Source organism: Falco naumanni, chromosome 6 (assembly GCF_017639655.2).
Source record: "Falco naumanni isolate bFalNau1 chromosome 6, bFalNau1.pat, whole genome shotgun sequence".
Classification (NCBI taxonomy): Eukaryota; Metazoa; Chordata; class Aves; order Falconiformes; family Falconidae; genus Falco; species Falco naumanni.
This window is the reverse complement of record NC_054059.1, coordinates 37,172,087-37,194,396: the sequence shown is the minus strand read 5'-3', so window position 1 is coordinate 37,194,396 and position 22,310 is coordinate 37,172,087. Positions and strand designations below refer to the sequence as shown.

Sequence of the window (22,310 nt, the reverse complement as noted above, 5' to 3'; positions counted from 1 at the left end):
TGACACAGCACATTTAAAATAACATTTTTTTAAATCTTTCAGGCCTCTGAATAACTACAGCAGGCCTGAGCCCCTTGCCATTTCCCTGTCCCTACTTAGTTCTCTTAAATTCTCTGAATTAGTAGTCTACTCTGCTAATTTGAGGTGGATGTACATTTATTGGGAAGTTCTCATGCCAGAACTCTTCTTCGTAGGCAGTTAGTCAGAGCATTTGTCTCTAGCATGCAGCATTTTGCATGAGTTTATAATTGACACAATAGCCACACTGTAGTTGGTGGTAGGTGACCAACCTTACAGCTGCACAGCATATTGGCAGGTACATTAAAGAGTAGTAAAGAGTACATTTGTAATGAAGATTTTACATATAATTATAAAGTGTAAAAGAAACAATGACTTACCTGCGGAGATAAGGGACTAAAGGTCACATCGGTGACAGATTCTGTGTGCCCCTTCAGTTTATGTGAAAAAGTGCTTGAATGCATTTCATATATGTAAGCCTAAAAAACAATGAGATTATATTTTCACCTTAAAGAATTATCTCACATTCTAGAAGGACTAAGTTACAGTATAGGAAGACTGTGAAGATTCAGCCTACAAAAAAGTTAGAAAACTTTTATAATAGCTAAACAGATATAAAAGTCATCAACATCTCAGAATTGATTTCTGTAATTCAGGATAATTTAACAAATGCTTAAGTTAACTCAAATTTTAAAAAAGATATTTAGAAAGAGTAGTGCAATCTTTTCTTCTTAAATAAAAAGCCATTAGGTATATTTCAAGTAGTCAGGTAAAAAATGACCCTTTTATAATATATTTTAAAGGGTGTTCTTTAGAATTTAAACCCTTTCTTCCAAGTAGAAATATGTAGAATCCAAAACCTTCATTTCCAGATTTGAAAACTCTTGTGTTTGTTGCTACAGTAAACAAAAATTTTACAGTAAACAGAAAAAAATGTAGGTCTTTGCAGTTTTTACATGAACAGCATAGAATTCAGTGACAAATCAATATTATGGCTGATGTGGGTATCAACGACAAAAAGCATACTGCCTGACTTTGCTTCTTAAAGGAAAAAGGGAAAAGTGCTTTACAAGGAATAAATTAAATTTAGTAGCAAAATAATTATATTTTTATTGGTACAGCCTCAAATAATGAAAAAGTGCCGATGCAAAACTGCATTAAGAAACCAATTCAAATTTCAGTGAAAGTCACAGACATACTGATACTATTAAAATGGTTGGGTTGTGATATTAAATAAGCATTATCTTACATAAACAAAACAGAAAATGTTTTATAATAAATCCTGTAGTATACAGTCCTCCAGAAACACTTGTGAGTGTCACATGCAGGCATATAGGATTGGTTTAGATTGTGCCTTATCTAGTAAAAATAACAATTATTTGCAGGATAAGTCAGACAGTGTGCACACACAAGGCATATAAAATAAGACACATAACATGCAGAAAATATGCAGACTTATTTGATACATTATAAATAAAATGTGTATCTCAAAAGAAAGAATAAATTGTAAAGCATGCAAAGAATAGTCAAAGACAATAAGCCAAACTTCACAGTTTGAGCTTATGAACATGGAATTCAGAGCAAAGCCTAACATAAACTAAACCAATTGTGCACAGACACTACTACAACAAAGTATTACTCTGTGACTTAAGTGTTTTGTTGATAGTACTCTAAACTTAGTTTAATCATTCAGGCCCAAGGCAGCTGAGCTTCTTCCCCTAGCAGATGGCAAACTGCTGCAAAATGTATGTCCTGAAAACTTGCTTATCTGACAGTCTTCCCAATTTATGGACAGATTCATGGACCAATGCAGGTCCAGAAAAAACACTTAATGCCTCATTCAGAAAACAAATCCTATCAGCCAACATCAAAGATTCTCTAGTCAAACCAGCACTGAAGAAGCACTGGATAGTCCTCAGTGTCAAATGTTCCATTCATGACCATATTCACTAAGAGACAAATTTGGATTCAGTCCAGGATATGGAATTATAACTGTCTACTGGCATAAATGAAGTACCTAAAAGCAGACAGTAGTGTAGGTATCCCTTTTTAACCTCTGGATTTTTTGTAGCTTTCCACACAGATATTGCCATACTAACTGGGAAAGTAGCAGAGTCCCCAGTAATATGTTAAAAATCTTTGCTTCCTTCCTGAAAAGATACAGGAAATGCTTGTTAATTGGAAATTCTGCCTTAAAAAGACCTTCCTCCCTACTTTTTAAACATCTCAGAAAACTGATAATAATAATAATAATATGTATTTGATTACTAGTAACATAAGGGCAGCGATTTTTTTTATCTGTTTTTTTTAAAAACTTACAGCCATACTATGGCTACTGTGATTTATGCCACTTGGGACATGATCAGTTCACAGGGGAACAGATAGGTATGGGGAACCCAAACAAGCTAAAAGGATGAAATGACACAAAGGAAAGCATTCTGATGTGCCTATAGACATGAAATTATTTTCTCTGATGGAAACTGCAAGACCATGTATTAGTAAATTCAGTCTGTACCCAGGACTGCTCAAGTTCTTGATTTCTCTGTACAGAAACACTGTGATTGCTGTTTGTAAATACCTCCAGCTAGACACAAGATTCCTCTTCATTGACATAAAAATATTGAGAGGTAGTGTTGGTTAATTGCTACACATCGTAAACAGATTACAATATTGCCAAGTAACTAGGCTTACACAGAGAAGGTTTCAGAGTTCTAACACAATAGCACCCTCCAAAATGCCCCTTATTTTATAGAGCCACATCCACCATTTCTCCCCCTTCCATCCTGGCTTTCCATTCTTCACTCTGATGATACTATACCATGACTCACCTGCTATCAAAATTAGCAGATGCTGACACCTATGTGTTATTTCAGTAACTGTAACATTGTGCTCCCTTCTTCATAGCCAAGCTTTGTCACTCTGTATATCACCTGGCCCTACTGTCCAGACTTCCTTCCAAGAAAAGAGTGACCTTTTTATCCCAGCAAGGATGAGGTGTAGAGACTGCAGTCAGGTTGTACTTCACCACCACCAGCACCACAGTGCCAGAGCAGACTGCAGTGGTCATACTCATATAATTAATAGGAATCTGCAAGTCTCAAGAAAATGAGAGATGAGATGCTGTAGAAGTCCATATACCAGGGAGACTCCAGAAAGAAGTTGAGTGAGTGGAGAGCAAGAAGCATTACAAGCTGCACTGCAACCTCCAGAACAGGATATTCCTCCACATCTAATTAACTGAAGAAAGAGGGTATTTGTGAAAACAGGGAGAAATAATTCTTATCAAACAGCCCTCAAAAATCTTGTGGACCTCTTGTCAAAATGGTTCAACAGTATCACAACACTCAGTAATGCCATGACACTTTTTCGGTGTTTGTATCATTAAAGATTCAAATCCTATTCCTCATAGCTATTGTACACATGTCCATCCCCTTTGGAACTGTGGGAACAACCGAAACAGGACAAATACATCATGTTCTTAACGTACTACAGAACTTTGTTAGATATAAGAAACAGAATAGAACTGATTGAGGAAAATACTGGAGAGGGTAAAATCAACTCTCAAATTCAGGTGTTTGGTATGTAGCATAAGTCCTCTGGACTTTGCACAACTGACACATGGGAAGCTAGTAAAAGAGACTTACAAAACTCCTATTGTGAGCGATTATTTCCATTCACAAGCTAATTACTCTGCAATTGCAAGTTTTTGGAATGCCTGCATCAGTTCTTCTGCATATACTAAGACCAGTCTTTGGCAGAGAGGCAGCAGACAGGACTGTGCTTTCTATCACTCACCATCTTTTCTCTTTCTGGCCCCAAATTGCCTTACTGTCACTTTTCCTCTTCAAGCCTACTCTCCTCCTTTCCTTTCATGGAAGTAGAGACAACGAAGAGTCAAAGTCAAGAGCACACAATGCTCTGAATTACTGATCTACAACGCCTTCCAACAAATTCTGAGCTACGAAGAAACATGGCTTCATGTTTTAACCAAGAGAACTTACCATGGAGAGACATGGTTAGTGAAGTTGAAAATTTTCCATCATAATCTAGTGGTTTACAGAACTTTGCCAAACTTATCCAATAAAAATTATTTTTCCATTCCAGGTTCTCAGTGTAATTTGGGAAGGAGAACATTCATTTTTGGCTTAATCTTTATTTCCCCATTCCTCTCTGTAAAATAGATGTGACAATATTTCCCTGGTTTTTTTTGATGATAAATCCAATGTTTATGAAACCTAGGTATTCTAGTAGTTTACGCTCTTCCATACAGTTCCTAAATCAACCATTTGGCTCACACCCTTCTTTCAAAAAATGTTATGAAGCAGTTGTGCAACTTTGGTAGAATCTAGGAAGTGTGTATTCAGTTGTTTAAAAAGAATGTTAACTAATCACACTTCTCAACCTAAAAAGCATTCAAACTCTTACCTCCCACCTTTCAAGAAATGATTCAAAGCCCTGAGGAAGAGGTTAGGCTGGGATGTAGCATTCTTCTGAATTGTCACATTGTGTAACAAGATTCACTGGGTCAGAGAGAAGTAATGACAAGCAAGTACAGATGAAAGCCCAACTGTAGCTAAACACTGAAGCATTCATGAGCATGGGAAAGATCTTTACTCTGATCTTTACTATAAAGACTACTTTTGCATTGAAAAACTGATAGACAAAACACACAGAACATAGGTGGGAAGACAACTTTCCCACTGTACTTCATTCCTACAATTCTATCCTAACAGAACTAGTGGTAAGCTTCTTTCTGATACTGTTTTTCTAGCCCTATAAATCTTAAATATTTAGGTGTGGTGGTTTACCTTCAAAGAAAAAATGGCAGAGTCTCTAAATATATCCCAGAATAGTTCATTATATTTTGGCAGCTATCATATTCTCTTCTTGTGCTTTTAAGGAAAGTAATAGCAAATATTTTAAATCAGAGTAATTTTGACATGTAATACAACAAAATCTCATTAAAAGAAAAACATCATCATAAAAAATTGTATAAAACCAGCTTCTGTTTAAGTAACTCATCACAGATATTTGCTAGCCAATAATAGTCTGAATTCTAAGAATAAAATGTTAACTTTGTGCAAGACTGAAAATAAACTTTTCAGTAAATTTATTTTTAACTTCAATAATGAAAGGGAAAAAAAGAAAAAAAGTAACCCAAAGGAAATTGTACTTTAACAGAAATTACATTCAAGTATTCATAAGAGGAATAACTCCAATATAAACACTCTCCCGCTATTACTCTGCCACCATTCTAGTTTTGCTACACTTCTGATGCCATTCAAATTGTTTTTCTATTCTATACTTATTAGATAATTTTAGCATATTCTTTTCTGTAGAAATAAAAGAACAGTAAGTGAATTACAAATGATACCATAACACTAGCCATAAAAAAAAAAGTATTAATTCAATGACAGAAGAGCAGATTTTCAGCAAACCAAATGTAACAAAGAAAGCAAAACAGTCTAGCAAGTACTTAGAAATACCCAAAATGCATATGTGCATATAATCTATTATAGACTTTAGCCAAAGTCAATCCCTTTTTTTTATATTAAGACCAATTTCTTGTAATAAAAATACTGATTCAGTAGATACTGCTATTTCCTTTCCATTTCTGTCCAAGGGTCAGCCAAAAGTAAAAATCATTTACCTGTACCAACAGTTTCCAAACAAGTTTCCTGCACCCCTAACCACATACTTACATGTGTTTCCTTTCACTTGAAGTTTGAAGAAAATTTGGCATATTCGGTTTTCATTAACCCACAGTGTTAGAGTGTATTCAGCACCTTACATGTGTATACAAGCTTGTTCTTTCTTCTTTAAATTTGTAGCAAGAGACAGGGAAGAAGGGCGAAGGTCCCTCCTTGAGGGAAAGAATTTGTAGCCAAATGGAAAACTATTTAATTCTGCTGCACTGGTAGAGAGAGTGTGTTAAATAAATTGACCCTTTATCTGCAGAGCTCCACTGTAAATTCTTTCCTCTGTTTTCTTATACTCTGTCTTCAAAGCAAACTTGTCCCCATCTGTTCCCGCTGCCCCCTGGTCCAATCCCTGGCCATATGCATTTGAGTCAAACTACTTACCCTCCTACCCCCTTCTGGGAAGGGAAAGAGGAGCAGCAAATCAGAACAAGAAACACTGAAAGCATAGCAGAAAAATTGTCCTTGTTATCAGCTCTTGCACAAGGACCAGAAAAGCAACACCAGTTTCAAGAAAACCCTTTTGTGACTGCTGTGGCTTTGAACTGGAGCACGTATATTGCAAACAGATCACAGGGGAGTGAAGGGCGGGGGGGAAGACGCTGTTATCCAAGATACCTAATTTGACCTTACACAAATAGAGATTTTTTTTTCTTCAAAAGTTTTGCATGGATTGGCCAAAGTCATCCCTTTCCTGAGACTGTTTTTTCTAGTATTTCAAATGAGCTGCAGAAGATGGAAGTGTTAAAGCCTCTTGATAGAAAAATAAGTAGTTTTACTCACAGTTTTATGAAAGATATCTGGATTTATTAATAAGGCATTGGTCTTCATTTACCTCCGTTAGTGCCATCAAACCTGGTGCACACTCGTACGCTACATCATATAATCCCTTGGCTTGCATTTCACCGTCCCCTGTTTACACTGGGGCACATCTTCCACTGAACCATGTAGATTTCCTCAATCTCAAGCTGAAAAAGCACCTGAACTACTTATACTAAAACTGAAAAATAACAATCAGCCTGGAGCAGACACCCAGCATGGAAAGTTTCAGCCCAAAATGTTCTCAATTATAAGCCTGAAAACAGAGTTATAGTGGAAAGTGTTAGACTACCTTAACTATAGTCATCAGCGCCAAATCCACACATAATAAAATAGATTTCACAAGCACCCTAAGCACTGATTAATGCTCTTCAGCACCAAGATATCTTGTACACTTGCCACGTGGTAGCATGGAAAGGCTACTCAAGCCTATCACCAAGACACTGAGTATAGTATACCTTCTCAGAGTCCCTTCCCCTTCTAGTGCCACTTATGGACGCTGTATTTCTGGTAGTGACAGAAAACTGCGTGCTACAGCAGGATCCCAGTTTCCATCTGAGTTCCTTTGACATAATACAAAAGGAGTTAACAGTGAAAATTAATAATGCTCTTTATTATTAAAAAAGTTAATATTATCAAGATGAATCATCTTTCAAGCTCCAGGGGATGCTTCTCAATGTATCAGTGTGCTGGCAGTTATAGGTAACACAGTTTGAATTTTCCTCACTAAAAGAGATTACCTAAACAGATCTAAACCATATCTCAGATTCGCCTCTGTAAAGCACCCTTCTTAGAAGCTTCAAATTCATATTTTACCTGGGTTTAGTTTCTATGTAGTTAGCCAGTTTCAAAGTCTCACGTATACGATTGCTTTTATTTGTCTGCCTGTGCAATTTACGTAGCACCAAACTGCTGTATTTAGGTTGTGGTTACTTTTATAAGATACTTAGGTTTGGCAGAGTGTGGAATTATTACTTGAAGATTTAGTTCTAAGAAAATTTACCTGACCTCTCATTATGAAGCAGCATGGTTGAATCACACCCACTCTGGAACTGGATCTTTCCCAACTACTGCTAAGACTCCTTTCTATATCAACTATACCAATAATTGCATTCCCTGTTCGTGTACCAGTGTTGACTGTTTGACAGAAATACTGCAAAATGTAGATGATGCAGATGATCTTCATTCAGATGTTTAGGCATAACAGGGAATTTCATTAGCTTTACAAAGGATTACCCCACCTTAATAAATTTGCAAGCATAATGCAACCAATTAGTGGGATTATATCCATACCCAAAATTCAGCTGCTGTCAGTTGTAGACTAAGAGGTATACATATAGAAAACACAAGTCCTATGGATATAAAGCTATATATATATCCACTCTTAGCACCTCACTGCTGGATGAATTCTAAAATGAACCTTGTATATTCATATCTACTTAGACTTCCTGTTTTGCCTAAATTTGAATACAGTTTATTTTCCACAAAATTACTTTTCTTTAGCAAAAAGGCTAATTTCTCATACTTCCACTTAACTCTCAAAAGTATTACCAAACTTAAACACTACAGCCTCTTAAAGTTCAGTCTGACAGGCTGCTAGAAAAAAAGGTGTTCTGTAGTAGTTAAATAAGCACACATCCATAGCCAGCAGAAAATCCTCCATTACTCTCAACTGCCAGTCTGGTTTTATGGGGGTCAGGTCTGAGGTGCAGAGGCATAGATAAAGCAAATAGACTGACCTGACCAAGAAGCACACAAGAGCAGCTGATATGCTCATGTTCACTTCATTCCACTGTTCATAAAATCATCTACCAAGGGTAAGATTTTCATTCATCTTCAAAGGTATCTCAAAGAGACAGCAAAGTAACGACACACTGTAAAGTCACTACTGTATTAATAAGAAGCAATATTTATTTCTTCCTTCCTAGAATAATAGGCATAAAAGCCAACCATGCTACCAAAGAATCCAAGAAACTGAGGTTCAAGAGTAACAAAAAATTGTGTTCTTCTTAGGAAGGAGATAAATTTCCTCCAGCAAGAGCTGGCAGAGAGGTAGTTACAGTCTCTGCGATTCATCCTCTGCCATCGATTTCCTTTTGCCAAGCAATGTCAGTCCTGGGTTTTCCACAGTAAACATTAGTAATGTTATTTTCTCCCGATTTTTTCTCTAAAAGACTATCTTAGTTAAACAATACAGACCTATAAAATAAACCTTGAACAATATATAACTGGGAAACCAACGATGCTGAAAAGCTAAATACCCCAGATAGCCCCTACCGCTGCTTCACATAACACATTTTGTTCTGCAAGCCCTCTGGTATGAAGTGTAGACCAAGACAATAAGTACTAGACAACACCACTATCAGACCTTTCTAAAAGGAAATTTTCAGTACAGAAAATATTCTGCTTTTCCAAATCCAATATTAAAGTCAACACTACAGCATACTCTTGTATCAAAGATACATAAACATCAGCAATACTCCCAAGATACACTCCCAAGAGATAATGAACTAAACATTCTGAACTATTAGCAAGTCCTGTCTCCCCCATTTACATACGTCCATACCAGCATATCTGTCTCAACCTCCTGCCTCTTCCTTCATCTGTAGTCTTTTATCTTCCATTCATTAGTGTCTAAAAAGTTCCAGTGAAATTGTGGTCTCAAAGGGAGAATGACCAACCACATAATTTCATCATTCATATCTTGGGGTTCTTGGTGTGTTTTTCTCTTTGCTATCTAGACCCTTTTATGCAATTTTTGACCTAATCAGGTATAGTTTTGTAAGCTTATCACAACACTGAAACACAAGGGTGGAAGCATTTTGTATAAATAAGATCAGAGTAAGTGATCACATAGGTAACAGACCTGAGCCACAGAAAATACTAATATCTTTAATAATATATATATACAGCTATGGCAGTCAAGAAATAGATCATAAACTCCTATGGCAATGATTACATTAGAAAGTAGTGCAGCACAAGAGGAGCAGATGTATAGAAAAAAACAGTGCTGGCAACCCAACCTCCAAATGTATTTTGGTGTTTTACTTTGTGCTGTCTTATCTCTGATGCTGTGGACTGAACAGTGTTAGTATATAGAGAACACTTGGTTTGCTCAAGGAGTTGCCTTCCCACCTCAGCCTCACCTGAAAGGAATCAATCTGCACAATCCAAGACTGTAATACAAATCAAAGCACTTTAAATGGGGTGGGCTGGGAGACATGCTTCAAGAAGAAGTGTGCTCACTCTGCACCAGTGCACCATAATTCATACACTAGAGAAAATAAGGGGGAGAACTTTAAAAATTTAAACTACTTCAAATTATAGAGCTCCTTTCACTATGGCTTCTCAAAGACAAAATATATGAGGCAGAGTAAAGTAGATGAAGAGTTTAATACATAGCAGCATTGCATTTTGAATGCATTTATGATTGACAAAATAAGAAATAACACATTTAAAGCTGCCTGTCTTGATGTAAGATGTTCTGGATTTGGCTGGGATAAAATTAATTTTCTTCTCAGTAGCTGGGTGCCGTACTGTGTTTTGGATTTGGTGGGAGGATAATGTTGATAACATGCTGATGAACTGTTTAGTTATTGCTGAATAATGTTTATACTAAGACAAGGATTTCTCAGCTTCCAAGACCCTGCCAGTGAGAAGGCTGGAGAGGCACAAGAAATTGGGAGGGGACACAGCCAGGACAGCTGATCCAAACTAGCCAAAGGCATATTCCATACCACAGAACATCATGCTGATTTTGTAAACTGAGGTGAGTTGGCCAGGGCCTGTGGATTGCTGCTTGGGGACTGGCTGAGAATCTGTCAGCAGACGGTGAGCAATTGTATTGTGCATCCCTTGTTTTTTCCCTTCCCTTTGGATTCTAGTCCTCTCTCCCTCCCTCTTCTATTCATTATTATTATTGTTAATGTTTATTGTTGTTATTATTATCATTATTATATTTCAATTATTAAATTGGTTTTATCTCTACCCTCAAGTTTTACTTTTTTCCCTAGTTCTCTTCCCCATCCCAGTGTGGGGCAGGGTAGAGTAAGAGGCTGTGTGGTACTTAGCTGCCGGCTGGGGTTAAACCATGACATAAGAATAGATAAAAATAAAATTAAGAGTTCTGCTATATAATATTTATTTCTCTTGTCCTTATCAAATAAGTTATTAGCCTAATCCAATAAGGAAAGCCATAAATCTATTATGTGATCTGAGCCAGTGAATTTTACAACTAAACATATATCTGGTAACAAAACGTTAGAGTATATTGCTCAGTAGGACTGACATTCTATTTGGAAGATCAACTTCTGTAACTATTTAAAACTAAGGTGTCAGCTATAAACAAATTATACAGTTTGTGTTTTGCCAGATACAGAGTCTTGTATCTGAAAACAACTGAATCTGCAAGCACTATCAGATCCAAGTTTGCATCCAGCCACCACTCTCAGATTTGCAGAATTCTTTGGATATGCCCCCTGATCAATACGCTTCCAGCATCACTCACATAACTGGATTTTACTCTAAACCCAGTTTTGCACAAATGTTAATATTCAGGGGTTGACAAGTGCTTGGTACACTGGTGTTATGTATAAGCATCAAACTGCCTTACCCTGTCTCCTGTTACTCCTTTCAGTGTTGATGCCCTCTGGAGAAGAAGAAACAATCTTCCTACTCTTTCTAGCTTTGGTGTCTTCACAGTTGGAAGGCACAAATTCAATCTGGGATTTAGAATGTGTTTCAAAGACAATGTTGTAGGCAAAATCCTATACTTTGATGGAAAGTGTGAATAAAATGGAAGATAATTTCATACATTACCATTTATTTTTGCTATCGATGTAGCAACCTGTTATGCTGAAAATCTTCTGGGTTTGCAGTATGGGACAGTCGGTGTGAACTGTGAGCCCAGGCTTTGGGATTTGGCATGAGCACAGTTTTATGTTAGCAAATTCCATTTCAGCACTAGGGTCAAAACGTGCCCCTTAGTCTACAGCTCAAAGAGAGCTAGCAAGAATGAATCTGAAAACAATTAAAGAGCCAAATCGTTATTTCTGCGTTCCCTACTTCATTTCTGGAAACTTGGAATTTATTCAGAGAGCCCTAAGGTCTTCAAAGACAAAAATGAAGAACTTAATTAGACATGAAGTAAAACAGCTAACTGGAACTACGTGGAGCACAGGAAAATATTAGCTATTTCTATTTCTAAAAGTAGTATTTCACACTCTCCAGATATTTTTGTCCTTTTAAACTAAGATTTCTTTGGTCAACAAATGTTTAGGTAAGAGTTTTTGTACAGAGCCCAGGAAAATGGAAATTTAAACCCAATGAGAGTATTTGTCCAGCATCCTTAATACTATCATCTGATAGTCAGAAACCTCAAAATATCCACTTGTAAAATAGTTAGAAGTTAAAATATTATGTGTATTCCATTAAGAATAAGTCAGCCCATGTAATTTGTAACCTTGGGCTATTTAAGATGAAGAGAAGATCTGATATTAAAAATGTTAACTTTGTACATTTTCTAATCACAATGAATTATGGAAAGGATAATCTCAGTTCAAAAGCAGGATCCTGTGAGTGCCTGCTTTGATCAGACTGTCAGGTCCTACACAGCTCTTGACAAAGGTTCTCTTAAAGAAATTGGAGTACTCAGGGAAACACTTTCAACCCATGATTTACAGTATGTACAAATCTCATACTAACACACACAAAAGCAGTTCAAATAACAAGTGGCTACTTCAGCCACACAGAAGCTATACCAAGCTGCTCTCATAAAAATGTCATATACTTTGTAAGTACAGAAAAAACAGAATTTGTATCTCTGTTTAAAATAACATATTTTGGTTTTTTGATTGTATGCCCTGTAGAAATATGGTTTTGATTTTGCTATTAATCAATGCAGCCAACATATTCCTCTCTATCAAACACTTCAGATATTGTGAAATATAAAAGGCAGTTTAAGATTAATGTCTCTCAATTATATTCCAATTCTGCCTCTTTTGGCTTTAAAATGAATCATATTTGTTAACCACAGGCTGCAAGCGTTGCACTTCATAAATTAAATGCCAAGATGATTGAAGATGCAGTTGCTAGTCAGTGGAAAGTTACATAACTTATTTCCAGAATGCTTTATTTCAAGATAACACTTTGTATCCACACTGCTGAATTTTTATGCAGCTTTCTGAATTCCAAAGGACGTTCAGTCATAGAACACCATCTGCAAAAATATGTGGCTTTCTGATACTCTTAAAACTGTTCCAGTCGTACATCAGTCCACCTGTCAGGATGTTATTAGTTTAACAATATGAATGGATTGTTCGGTGCCATGATCAATTTTCTTTTTCAAAAGGAATCACAAAAGTATATCCAGTCTTAACACTTTAAAGAAAAGCCTTCTAAAAATGCCGCAAAACTGTATTTTGTCCTAACAGTACAGCTGTAGCAAGAGTCCGAAACTTCACTCAGTTTTCCAGAGGGGACAACAAGAACAATGAAAGTTCTCCACAGATATACGATGCAAATTATGCAAGATTCCAACCCAGAAGCCACACTAAAAAGTATTGACTGGCACTGTGCCCACCAGGGATCACATGCCAACTGGAGCAGGATGCAGTCCAGCTATTCAGCTTCCTATGACAAGCAACTATGTGCCAAGAATTTGGAGTAAGGGCAAAATCATGCTCTATACCTTTCTTTCCTTTTATCAGCAGTAGTACCAAACAACAGCCTTATGCAAAAAAAAGAGGACAAAAGGTTTTGTGACTGCACCTCTTTTCATGCTATTCAAAATCAATCTTTATTAGTAATCTTGATTAAATATATCATATAGGTGAGCTGAGATCAATATTACATGCACTTTGTTTCACACATAAAGCAAAAAGCCTTTCTTCTGCATTGCAAAATACATTTTCAAATGTAAACTACCAGAAATTTGAAAAATATATTTTATCACGCAAATGTCAAGAACACATTAGCTATTGCCAAATCTCCAGCAATCTGCCAATAAAACCTCTAACCTTCACACATGATTGGAACTAGTATTTCAAAACTAACCACAACAGCAAATTCCTCCTGTTCTGAATGTGAAGTTGACCAGAAACCCTGTGTCATAGCCCTGATGAGTCACCTAAAAATACCTAAAGGAAAGTTAAACAGCTGTCCTACCCAGATGTTTTGAAAGGATGTGCTTACAAAGAACCCAACCTCAGCCCAGTTTCAAAGGCCTATACTACAAGCTAGCAATCACCTATTTCTTAGCAAACAGCAAGAAAAATATTGTGCCAACAGCGCAGGACTTAACAAATTAAAATTAGGTGCATACTCAAAAAGGTAGTAATACACTTTAACTCAGGATTCTTTGCTAAGTGTAATAATTAAAATGTAGTTGACATTGAATGAGAAGATAACCTGTCTGGGGAGGAAACACACACAATCAAAGTTATACCATGAATTATGGAAAATTCTAATTACAGCTGAATGACTTCTCATTTTGTATTCAGCTGACCGGTTCACAAGAAACCAGTAATAAAAGATTCATCACCCTGTATTTGGGACCTTAAGTGAATTAATGTGTAGCTGCTACACAGTTCCTAGTGGTCAGATACATACACACTATGTAAAGCTGCCATACATGGGATACCATTTTTCCCACCTTTGATGGCATGTGACAATTTAGAGTCAAGCACTATGAAAACTTTTAGAAATGAGGTTTTAGCAATTACTTTGAGCACTAAGATTTGCTTGTTCAAGGATTTTTCAGGCAAAACAAAGAGCAAACAGATCAGGAATCATATGTAACTACTACATATAAATGAATTATATGAAAATATAATAGACCTAGGTTTTGCATATTGAGCTGAATCCTAGAAACACGCATAAAAAGACTACTTTGTCCACCATATGAGTACCTCATATAATTCAGGAGGAAAATAAGCGAAAACACTACTTACACATTTGTCATCTGATCCACTGGCTAGAAACCGTCCGCAAGGAGATACTGCAATTCCACATGGATAGCAGCGGCTACTGTGCCCTTTGAAGTGGCGTTCACACCTTCAGAGAAATTTCAGTCTTATTAACACCAACTAAAAACTAGCTTTTTTTACTGCCATTTTCATGAATCCCGCTGGTCTCATCCATTTTTCTTAGTCTACAAATTTACCAAGGCAAACCCACAAATTAAAATTTTAAATATCCCTGCAGTAGGATTTTGACAAAACTGAAATACCTTAAAGAATATTAGAAACTAAAAATAAAATGAACGCACAAAATTATCCCAGGACAATGGCCAAAACCATGCTTTGGCCTTATTGAGTTTACAAAGATAGAAACAACGTTCCTATTTACAAATGAGGAGCTGCAATGCCTACCATTGAGCTACCCCTTGTTAGCCATCTCAGCAGGGAAAGCCAAACTCCCCTGCATTAAGGGGAGGGTGTTGTGAAAGCCAGTCTGTTCTGTGAAGCTTTAGAAATCTCCCTCAAGTAATTTATATCAAATGAATATCCAGTATGTGGAATCAGAACACAAATATTTATTGCTTGCTCTTCTTATACCGGAATCTGGATATTTAATCTGTGTCGCTCTATTTAGTGCACTATTTTATTGGATGTGGAAAATGTGAGAAAGGCAATATCTGAATGAGATTCCAAACTGATAAATCTACTTATCTACCCTACAACTGTAGATAACTTCTTACCTATCTGTGTTAATACAGTCTAAAGAAAAGAATGCATTTAAATTTAACACAAGGAATTAATTTCCTACTTTTCATGTTAATATTGCAAGGTAGCATTGCAGAGTAAGTTTTTGACAGCTGAGCACGCTTGTCCCATTTAAAAATAATAATGTTTTTGATGAGATGAAGATTAATATCCATCTAAAAAAATCCATGACTCTGAAGAACTGATATCTTTGTAGTCACTATAAAACTGAGGAACGAAGTAGTATTTAGAGTTGCTTAAGTGTTAAAGGACATTTTAATACAAGTTTAAACCCATTCAGAATTATCATTTACATATGTATACCTCATTTCAGAGCTTTGTTTTTTATATCTACAAGGTATCATTTCAAATCAGACATAATAATCTATGTTATTCCTTTGGCTTTTTTATGAATGCTATCAACCTGCCCTGCTCCTTACAAAACAAATACATATACTTTTTCCATAATACAGATGTCACGCATTCTTTTTTTATATATGTGCTTGGTCCAGGAACAAATTTGAAATAGTAACATCTCCTGCCAGCACCTGTGATATACACTTTTTCCTTGCCAGTGAAATCACAGATGCTATGTTAATTCGATTGACTGAACCCATGTGCAGAAATCTCTAAATTTTTATACCACGTTGTTCTGTCTTAGACACACATGTATATGCGGGAATGTGCTGAATGCCAAGTTGATTTCGTTCACCCAGGTGAAACAGGACTACTTAAACAAAAGCATCACTTTGTGACTGATCCAATGTCTATCACTTACTAAAGCATAAAAAAACGACACTTCTGAATGCATGAAAATACACCGTTTTACAGAGCCTAACTCTGTACTGTCACCTAACTCTGAACTTTCAAAGATAGTACATACTTGGCTGAATTTCTGTATAAGAAAAACCCTACTGATACCAATGGACATTTTAGGTATATAGTAACCAGACCTTTCACCTCAAGCTAGTTCTACCCTAAAACTGTTTTAAGTATTCCTATTTAAGAAAACACTACAATTCGAAGAGAAGCAACTTGTGAAGACAGTCAATTACTATGACTAAGATGTAAAAACATTCTTCAACGTCAATTTGCACATCATTCTTACATGAATATTCAGAGACTTTCAATAACCAATGGCTGCATTTGAGTCACTGAATAACCTGCCTCTATTCAGGCTTCCTATTGACAGTAAAGAATACTAGCTACCTCCGTCTCTTTGAATGCAGCATTTAACATATATGACTCCAAAGGTTAGGCAATGGAGGACAAGTCACAGAATATATATTTGATTTATACTTTCAAAGAACTTTACTTTTTGCAGGATAACTTAAAAGAAAAAGTAAAGGGTAGCATGTTGTTCCCGTACCACAGCATTCACAGAATCACGTAATGATTGCAGGAACCTCTGCAAGTCATCTTGTCCAACTTCTCTGCTCACCTAGAGCTAGTTGATGAGGACCATGTCCAGATGGGTTTTGAGTATCCTCAATCTGTGAAACTCCACAACCTTACTGGGCAACCTGTGCCAGCACTCAGTCACTGGAAATGGTTTCCATAATTAGTTGTTCCATTACCTTCCTAGGGATCAAGGTGAGGCCGACCAGTCCATAGTTCCCTGAGATCTCCTTCTTGCCCCTTTTTGAAGATAGGAATGGCATTTACTTTCATTCTGTCTTCAGATCTCTCTCCTGATGACCATGATCTTTCAATGATACTTGAGAGTGGCCTCACAATAAACATCAGCCATCAAGGAGCTGGAGGCACACTTCAAAGAACACAGAGCTAGGCTCTCTTCAATGGCACCCAGAGACAGGACAAGAGGCAATAGGCAAAAGCTGAAATGCAGGACACTCTGAACATCAGAAAACACTTTTTTTTCTGTGAGGGTGACTGAGCACTAGTACAAGTTGCCCAGAGACATTGTAGAACCTCCTTCCTTGGAGATACTCAAAAGCCATGTGGATATGGTCACGGACAACCAGCTGTACCTGCTTGAGCAGGGGAGTTAGACAAGATGACCTCCAAAGATGCCTTCAAACTGCAATCATTACATGATGCTGATTAAGCAGCAAAGGCATTATTGTAACTTTGGGCAAGTCTGTCTTTCAAACACCTTGGACAGACAGAAACAAAGATGAAGCACAATGTGTTTCATCTCTCTGCTGTTCTCCTTCATGGTCAGATGTGGCATTGCAAGATTTTGCCCTCAGTTAGGCTCCCACTAAACATTATTAATTGTGTAGGGTAGATATCTCCCACAACTCAGCCTCAAGCATGTTTTTTATTGTCTCTGACAGAGCCCCAGTTGTATTGTTTGTGATTTTCAGAGTCCCCCAAAAAATACAGTCCTTCTCAGTGCCTTTTCTTATAGTCACATACAGACAATGTTGATACAAATATTTGAAGAAAAAGGTTCTTTTTAATCTTATAATTGTAAGATGTAACAGCATCCCATGAAAGAAAATTCCATGAGAAAAATAAACAAAATACATATATCCTCTGTCTGACCTGAATATGCCTTCAGGATCACCCTTCTTCCTGAAGCAGAGCACTGGCTGTCAGGACTAGTAAGACCTCATTCTCAGGACCTGTAAAAGCTAACTTCCACAATGAGGTGTTTCTTCTTCACAGAAGAGTCTCCTAACAAATCACTGCAAACAACTTCCTCTCAAAAGAATTTGACTTATCTGCACCTGTGACCAATAAATCACTTACTCCACCTATAGATGGATGCATAAGAAGTAACAGGGTACTGTTAACAGGTAATTTCCAAGGCTTTCACTAATCTTTTCTCTGCTATACCACAGCAATATAAAGCAATGTCTGAGTCACATGACAATGCTACTGCTTCTTATGCTACTACAGCCACAATAATAAAAAACATCCTGGATTCTATTTTCTTAATTGTTTTCCTGTTCAACTTTTCCATTATAATCAGGGTGTATGTTCTATTACAAGTATAACTACCTCCCCATCCCCTCAAAATTATGCTCCAAAAAGACATTTTAAAAAACTAATTCTGATTAAACTTTTCACAGAATCCACTAGGAACTTTGTTATACAATCTATTAACTCTAGATATCTCCAGGTATCACAGCAATGGAAAAAAAGTGGATAACAAATCTTAGAATAAACAGATAGGCATTGTATGTATAACTTTAGCTTATTCTAGGAGTTCTCATATTTCAGGCTTTATTTTTTCTTTCTCCCGTGGTTTGTGGGTTTTTTTAAGTAGCAACAGGTGGTGATCAAACTTATTTTGGATATTGCAAGCTTTATGTGGCCAGCTGGCATGCTGTCCAGCCTCCTAAGAACACTTTTCTGGTCAGAGCTTTACAGGGGTTACCATGACAAACATCTGGTAATTGCATGGGACAGCGAACAGCCAAGTTTTTCCTATGTTCTCCATTGTACAGCTTTTAGTCTACATTCCAAAATATGTATCTTTTTATATTGCAAACAATTTGCTGAATATTAGGAAAAAAAAAATGTAACATGCTTTCTGTCTTTGTAAGAGAAAGATACCAGAATGGCACGTGTCTATAAATCAGGGAATGCTCTCACAAATCAGCCTATTTCATTCCAATTGCTGCATTAAAAAAAAAAACAAACAACCTTGACTACAAACCAAAGTAGTCTTTTTTTTTAACCACTTTTCCTTGTATTCCATTACTTTGCCTTAGTACTGTGGTATTCATTCAGAGACCCTTCAGTACCAGGAGATCCACTGAGGCTCTAGGAAATCTGAGTATAGCTTAACAGTAGTAGTAGCTACCTTAGACGTTCTGTACACACGGGTTTCATTTAAAACATACACCAAACCCTTCACATCCCTATGTGTGGGTTGAGTATGGCTCAGCATGCTTTCACCAACAACATCCAGCACAGACCACATTCTCCATCCTGTATACTTTCATGCATCCCTAGTCCCAAACTTGGAGGAACTCTAGCCCCTGCTTTGTTCCTTTTTCCCTCAGAATCCAGACAGCAAGACTCAAAGCTCCATGGAAAAAAAGATGACAAATCATGGGATCATCACATTCAGAAAAGACCAAGAATTTATCACATTCTGAGTATGTGTATATGTGTATCTTGCTCAGGATGACGCCAAGCAAGTTACTTCACAGTGGACATGCAAACTGAAAAATAACTGAAAATTGAGGGGCTATTCATTCAAACTGAATATCTCACCCTAAGGCTCAAAGTGTAACTGTTAGAATATGTATGAGATGAGTTCCATGTGGCTGCAGGAATTCTACTAAAATATGTTGCCAGGGGAGCTTATGATCTAGTTGCACAGGATCATAATATTAGTTGGAGATTTTACCTTAATGTCTAAAACTATCTTTATACAATTGGCAAATCTTTTCAGAGACTGATAGAGGGTGAAACTGATTTTCCCTGGAGTGTGCATCAAAGCATTATCATGCATCTGAATATTCTGCAGAAGAAATTCAGTATGTCCAAGTAGTCCAATATTCTTCAAATATCTTCACAGTGGTCCAATAAGCACCCGCTGCCTTTATTCCAGAAAAAAAAAAAAAAAAAAAAAGATGAGGAATGGCTATTTCAGCAGCAAAGAACATAACAGCAGCTGAAATTCTGTTCCTTTACTGTTCAGAGTGTGAGTCAGAGGCAGGCTGCTCCTGCCACCAAAGATGTTAGTGGGTGGTGCTTGTGAGCTCCTCCCAACACCTTGTCTCTGCCAATCCCATAACCTGCGTCAGTAATTTAGCAGCTGTCACATCTACCTCCCCACACCTACCATAGCAGCAGCCCAGACCTCTAAACTGGGCTGTAAAAGCTCTTCCTTGGTGTCCCTACCTCTGGGTAAATAACAAGCATATCTGACAGCATAGTGCAACTGTCCCATTCCTTCCTTTTAAATTAATTCCCAATTTCAGCTGGTTTTGTCCATCCTGCTCTCTTATTCAACATTACATCAGTTGCCCCAGCAAGTTTCCCATTCCTGTATTTCTGTGGCAAGTAGAGAAGAGCAAATGCTAATTTCATAGAATCACAGAGTCACATCATGGTTGAGGCTCGTAGGTAGCTCTGCAGGTTACCTTATCCAACCTCCCAGCTCACACAGAGCCAGTGGCACTTCACTAATGCTAAACAGACGGGAAGCATCACTTCCCTCGGCCTGCTGGCAACAGTCCTCCAGATGCAGCCCAGAACATCATTAGCCTTCTTTGCCACAAGGGCACATTTCTACTTCACGTTCATCTTGGTGTCCTTTTCTGAAAAGCTGCTTTCCAGCTAGTTGTCCTCCCAGCATATATTGGTGTCTGGGGGTTGCACTTGGTGCCAAGGGGACTTTGCACTTCCTCCTGTTGAACTTCATAAGGCTCCTGTCAGTGCGTTTTCACACTGTTCAGGTACTTCTGGATGGCAGCATATCCCCCAGTGTATCAGACACTCCTGAGAGTTTTGTGCCACCAGCAGACTTGCTACACTCTGCCCCATCATCCAGATAGTTAAAGATGTTGAACAGGATTGGAACTAGTACTGTTGCTCCCTGGGATAGACTGCTAATTACTGGCCTCCGGCTAGATTTCATGCCGCTCGTCACCACCCTCTGAGGTTCCCATTCAGACAGTTTTCAGCCCTTCTCACTCTTCATCCAGCCCATACTTTGTATGCTTCTCTATGAGGGTGTGATGGAAGATGGTGTTGAAAGCCTTACTGAATTCATAGTAGACAATATCCACTGCTCTCCCCACATCTACCAAGCCAGTAATTTTATCATAGGTGTTTATCAAATTAGTCAAGCATGACTTCCCCATGGTAAATCCATGCTGACTACTACTGATTAATTCCTTGTCATTTATGTGCCTGGAAAGAGTTTCCAGGATTAACTGCTCCATCACTTTCCCAGGGATTGAGGTAAAGCTGACCAGCCTGTAGTTCCCTGGGTCCTCTTTCTTGCCCTTCCTGAAGGGCCTTTTCCTCAGAAATTTATAGAAACCATGTCTTCTTCCTCAGCTACAGATAGGCACAATTATGAAATAGATATTGTAAGGTGACATTTTAAAAACACCCAAGCTGCAGCTACAAAGATAACTTGTGCCTTGTTTCATCTCATATTCTGCCAAATACTAAGTGTCTTAGATTGTCTGCTGTTGATGCAGGTGGTCCTCCTTCAAAGGGAAGGCAATGGATGATCAGAGCAGAGAAAGTTTTTTCATAGAATCACAGTCACAGAACATGAAAAGATCTGAGCAACTCTTCACTCACTCAGAACTGTTTCTGAGACAACCTCTGCAAAATCAGTAAATCTTTCTTCAATTTTTAACCTAGCTTGAATGATCAGCAGACTCAAATGTTGATTGTGCTCACAATCTAGCAAATACATCAGTGTATAGCTTCCCTGCACAAAGGTATTGATCTTGCATTACTTCAATCTGTTCGTATAATGCAGTACAGAGCTGTGTATATATTACTTATATTACTACCCCTTTCAGAAGTAGAAGGCATTATTTCAAGTTAGGAGTATTGCTTAAAACATTAAGCAGCTTTTGGGTTACAATTAACTACGTGGATCACATGCTTGGTAATTACCAGGACCAACTTATCAGCTCCTTTTTTTTTTGGAGCAGAAACAAAAATAAAAACATCACAAGGCATTCCTTAGTGTGCATTTTGCAGACCTACGCACCTTATGTGAGAAATAAATGTAACTGTGAATATGCACATCGTAGTGCAGCAAGAGCATAGCTACTACAAAAGAAGAAATAAATAGGAAGCCAATGGTGGTCATGGCACAGTGTTGTCACTGACCAGGGCACCGTCCCACCACAACTGAATAGGGTAGGCAGAGTAGTATGCTGATAACAAGGTCCACTGGCAATCCCAGAAAAAGAGAGGTGATGAACCAGGTCCAGAGTCCATCCCAGGAGTCCAGCCAGGAGCAGCAGCAGATGGAGCCAGACAGATGGCTGAAGGCAAGACTGCAACATAGTTCCCCTGGAGAGTGGATGCAAGGCAAACTACCTACAGAGTAGGTCAAGATCCATGCAAAAAACAAGGCCAGAGGAAGGACTTGAGACCTGTACACTGACAACAT

General features: G+C 37.6%; 1 protein-coding gene across 1 annotated transcript in view; it reads right to left on the bottom strand.

The window, feature by feature from the left end:
• The window catches only part of WDR27 (WD repeat domain 27), a 130,584-nt gene that overhangs the window by 59,389 nt on the left and 48,885 nt on the right, over positions 1–22,310 (bottom strand). Inside the window, exons 22-23 of the mRNA XM_040599502.1 lie at positions 14,486–14,588; positions 399–497 (exon numbers count right to left, since the gene is read on the bottom strand). Of these exons, the coding sequence (XP_040455436.1) occupies positions 399–497; positions 14,486–14,588 (202 nt within the window). The remainder of the gene's footprint in view (positions 1–398; positions 498–14,485; positions 14,589–22,310) is intronic.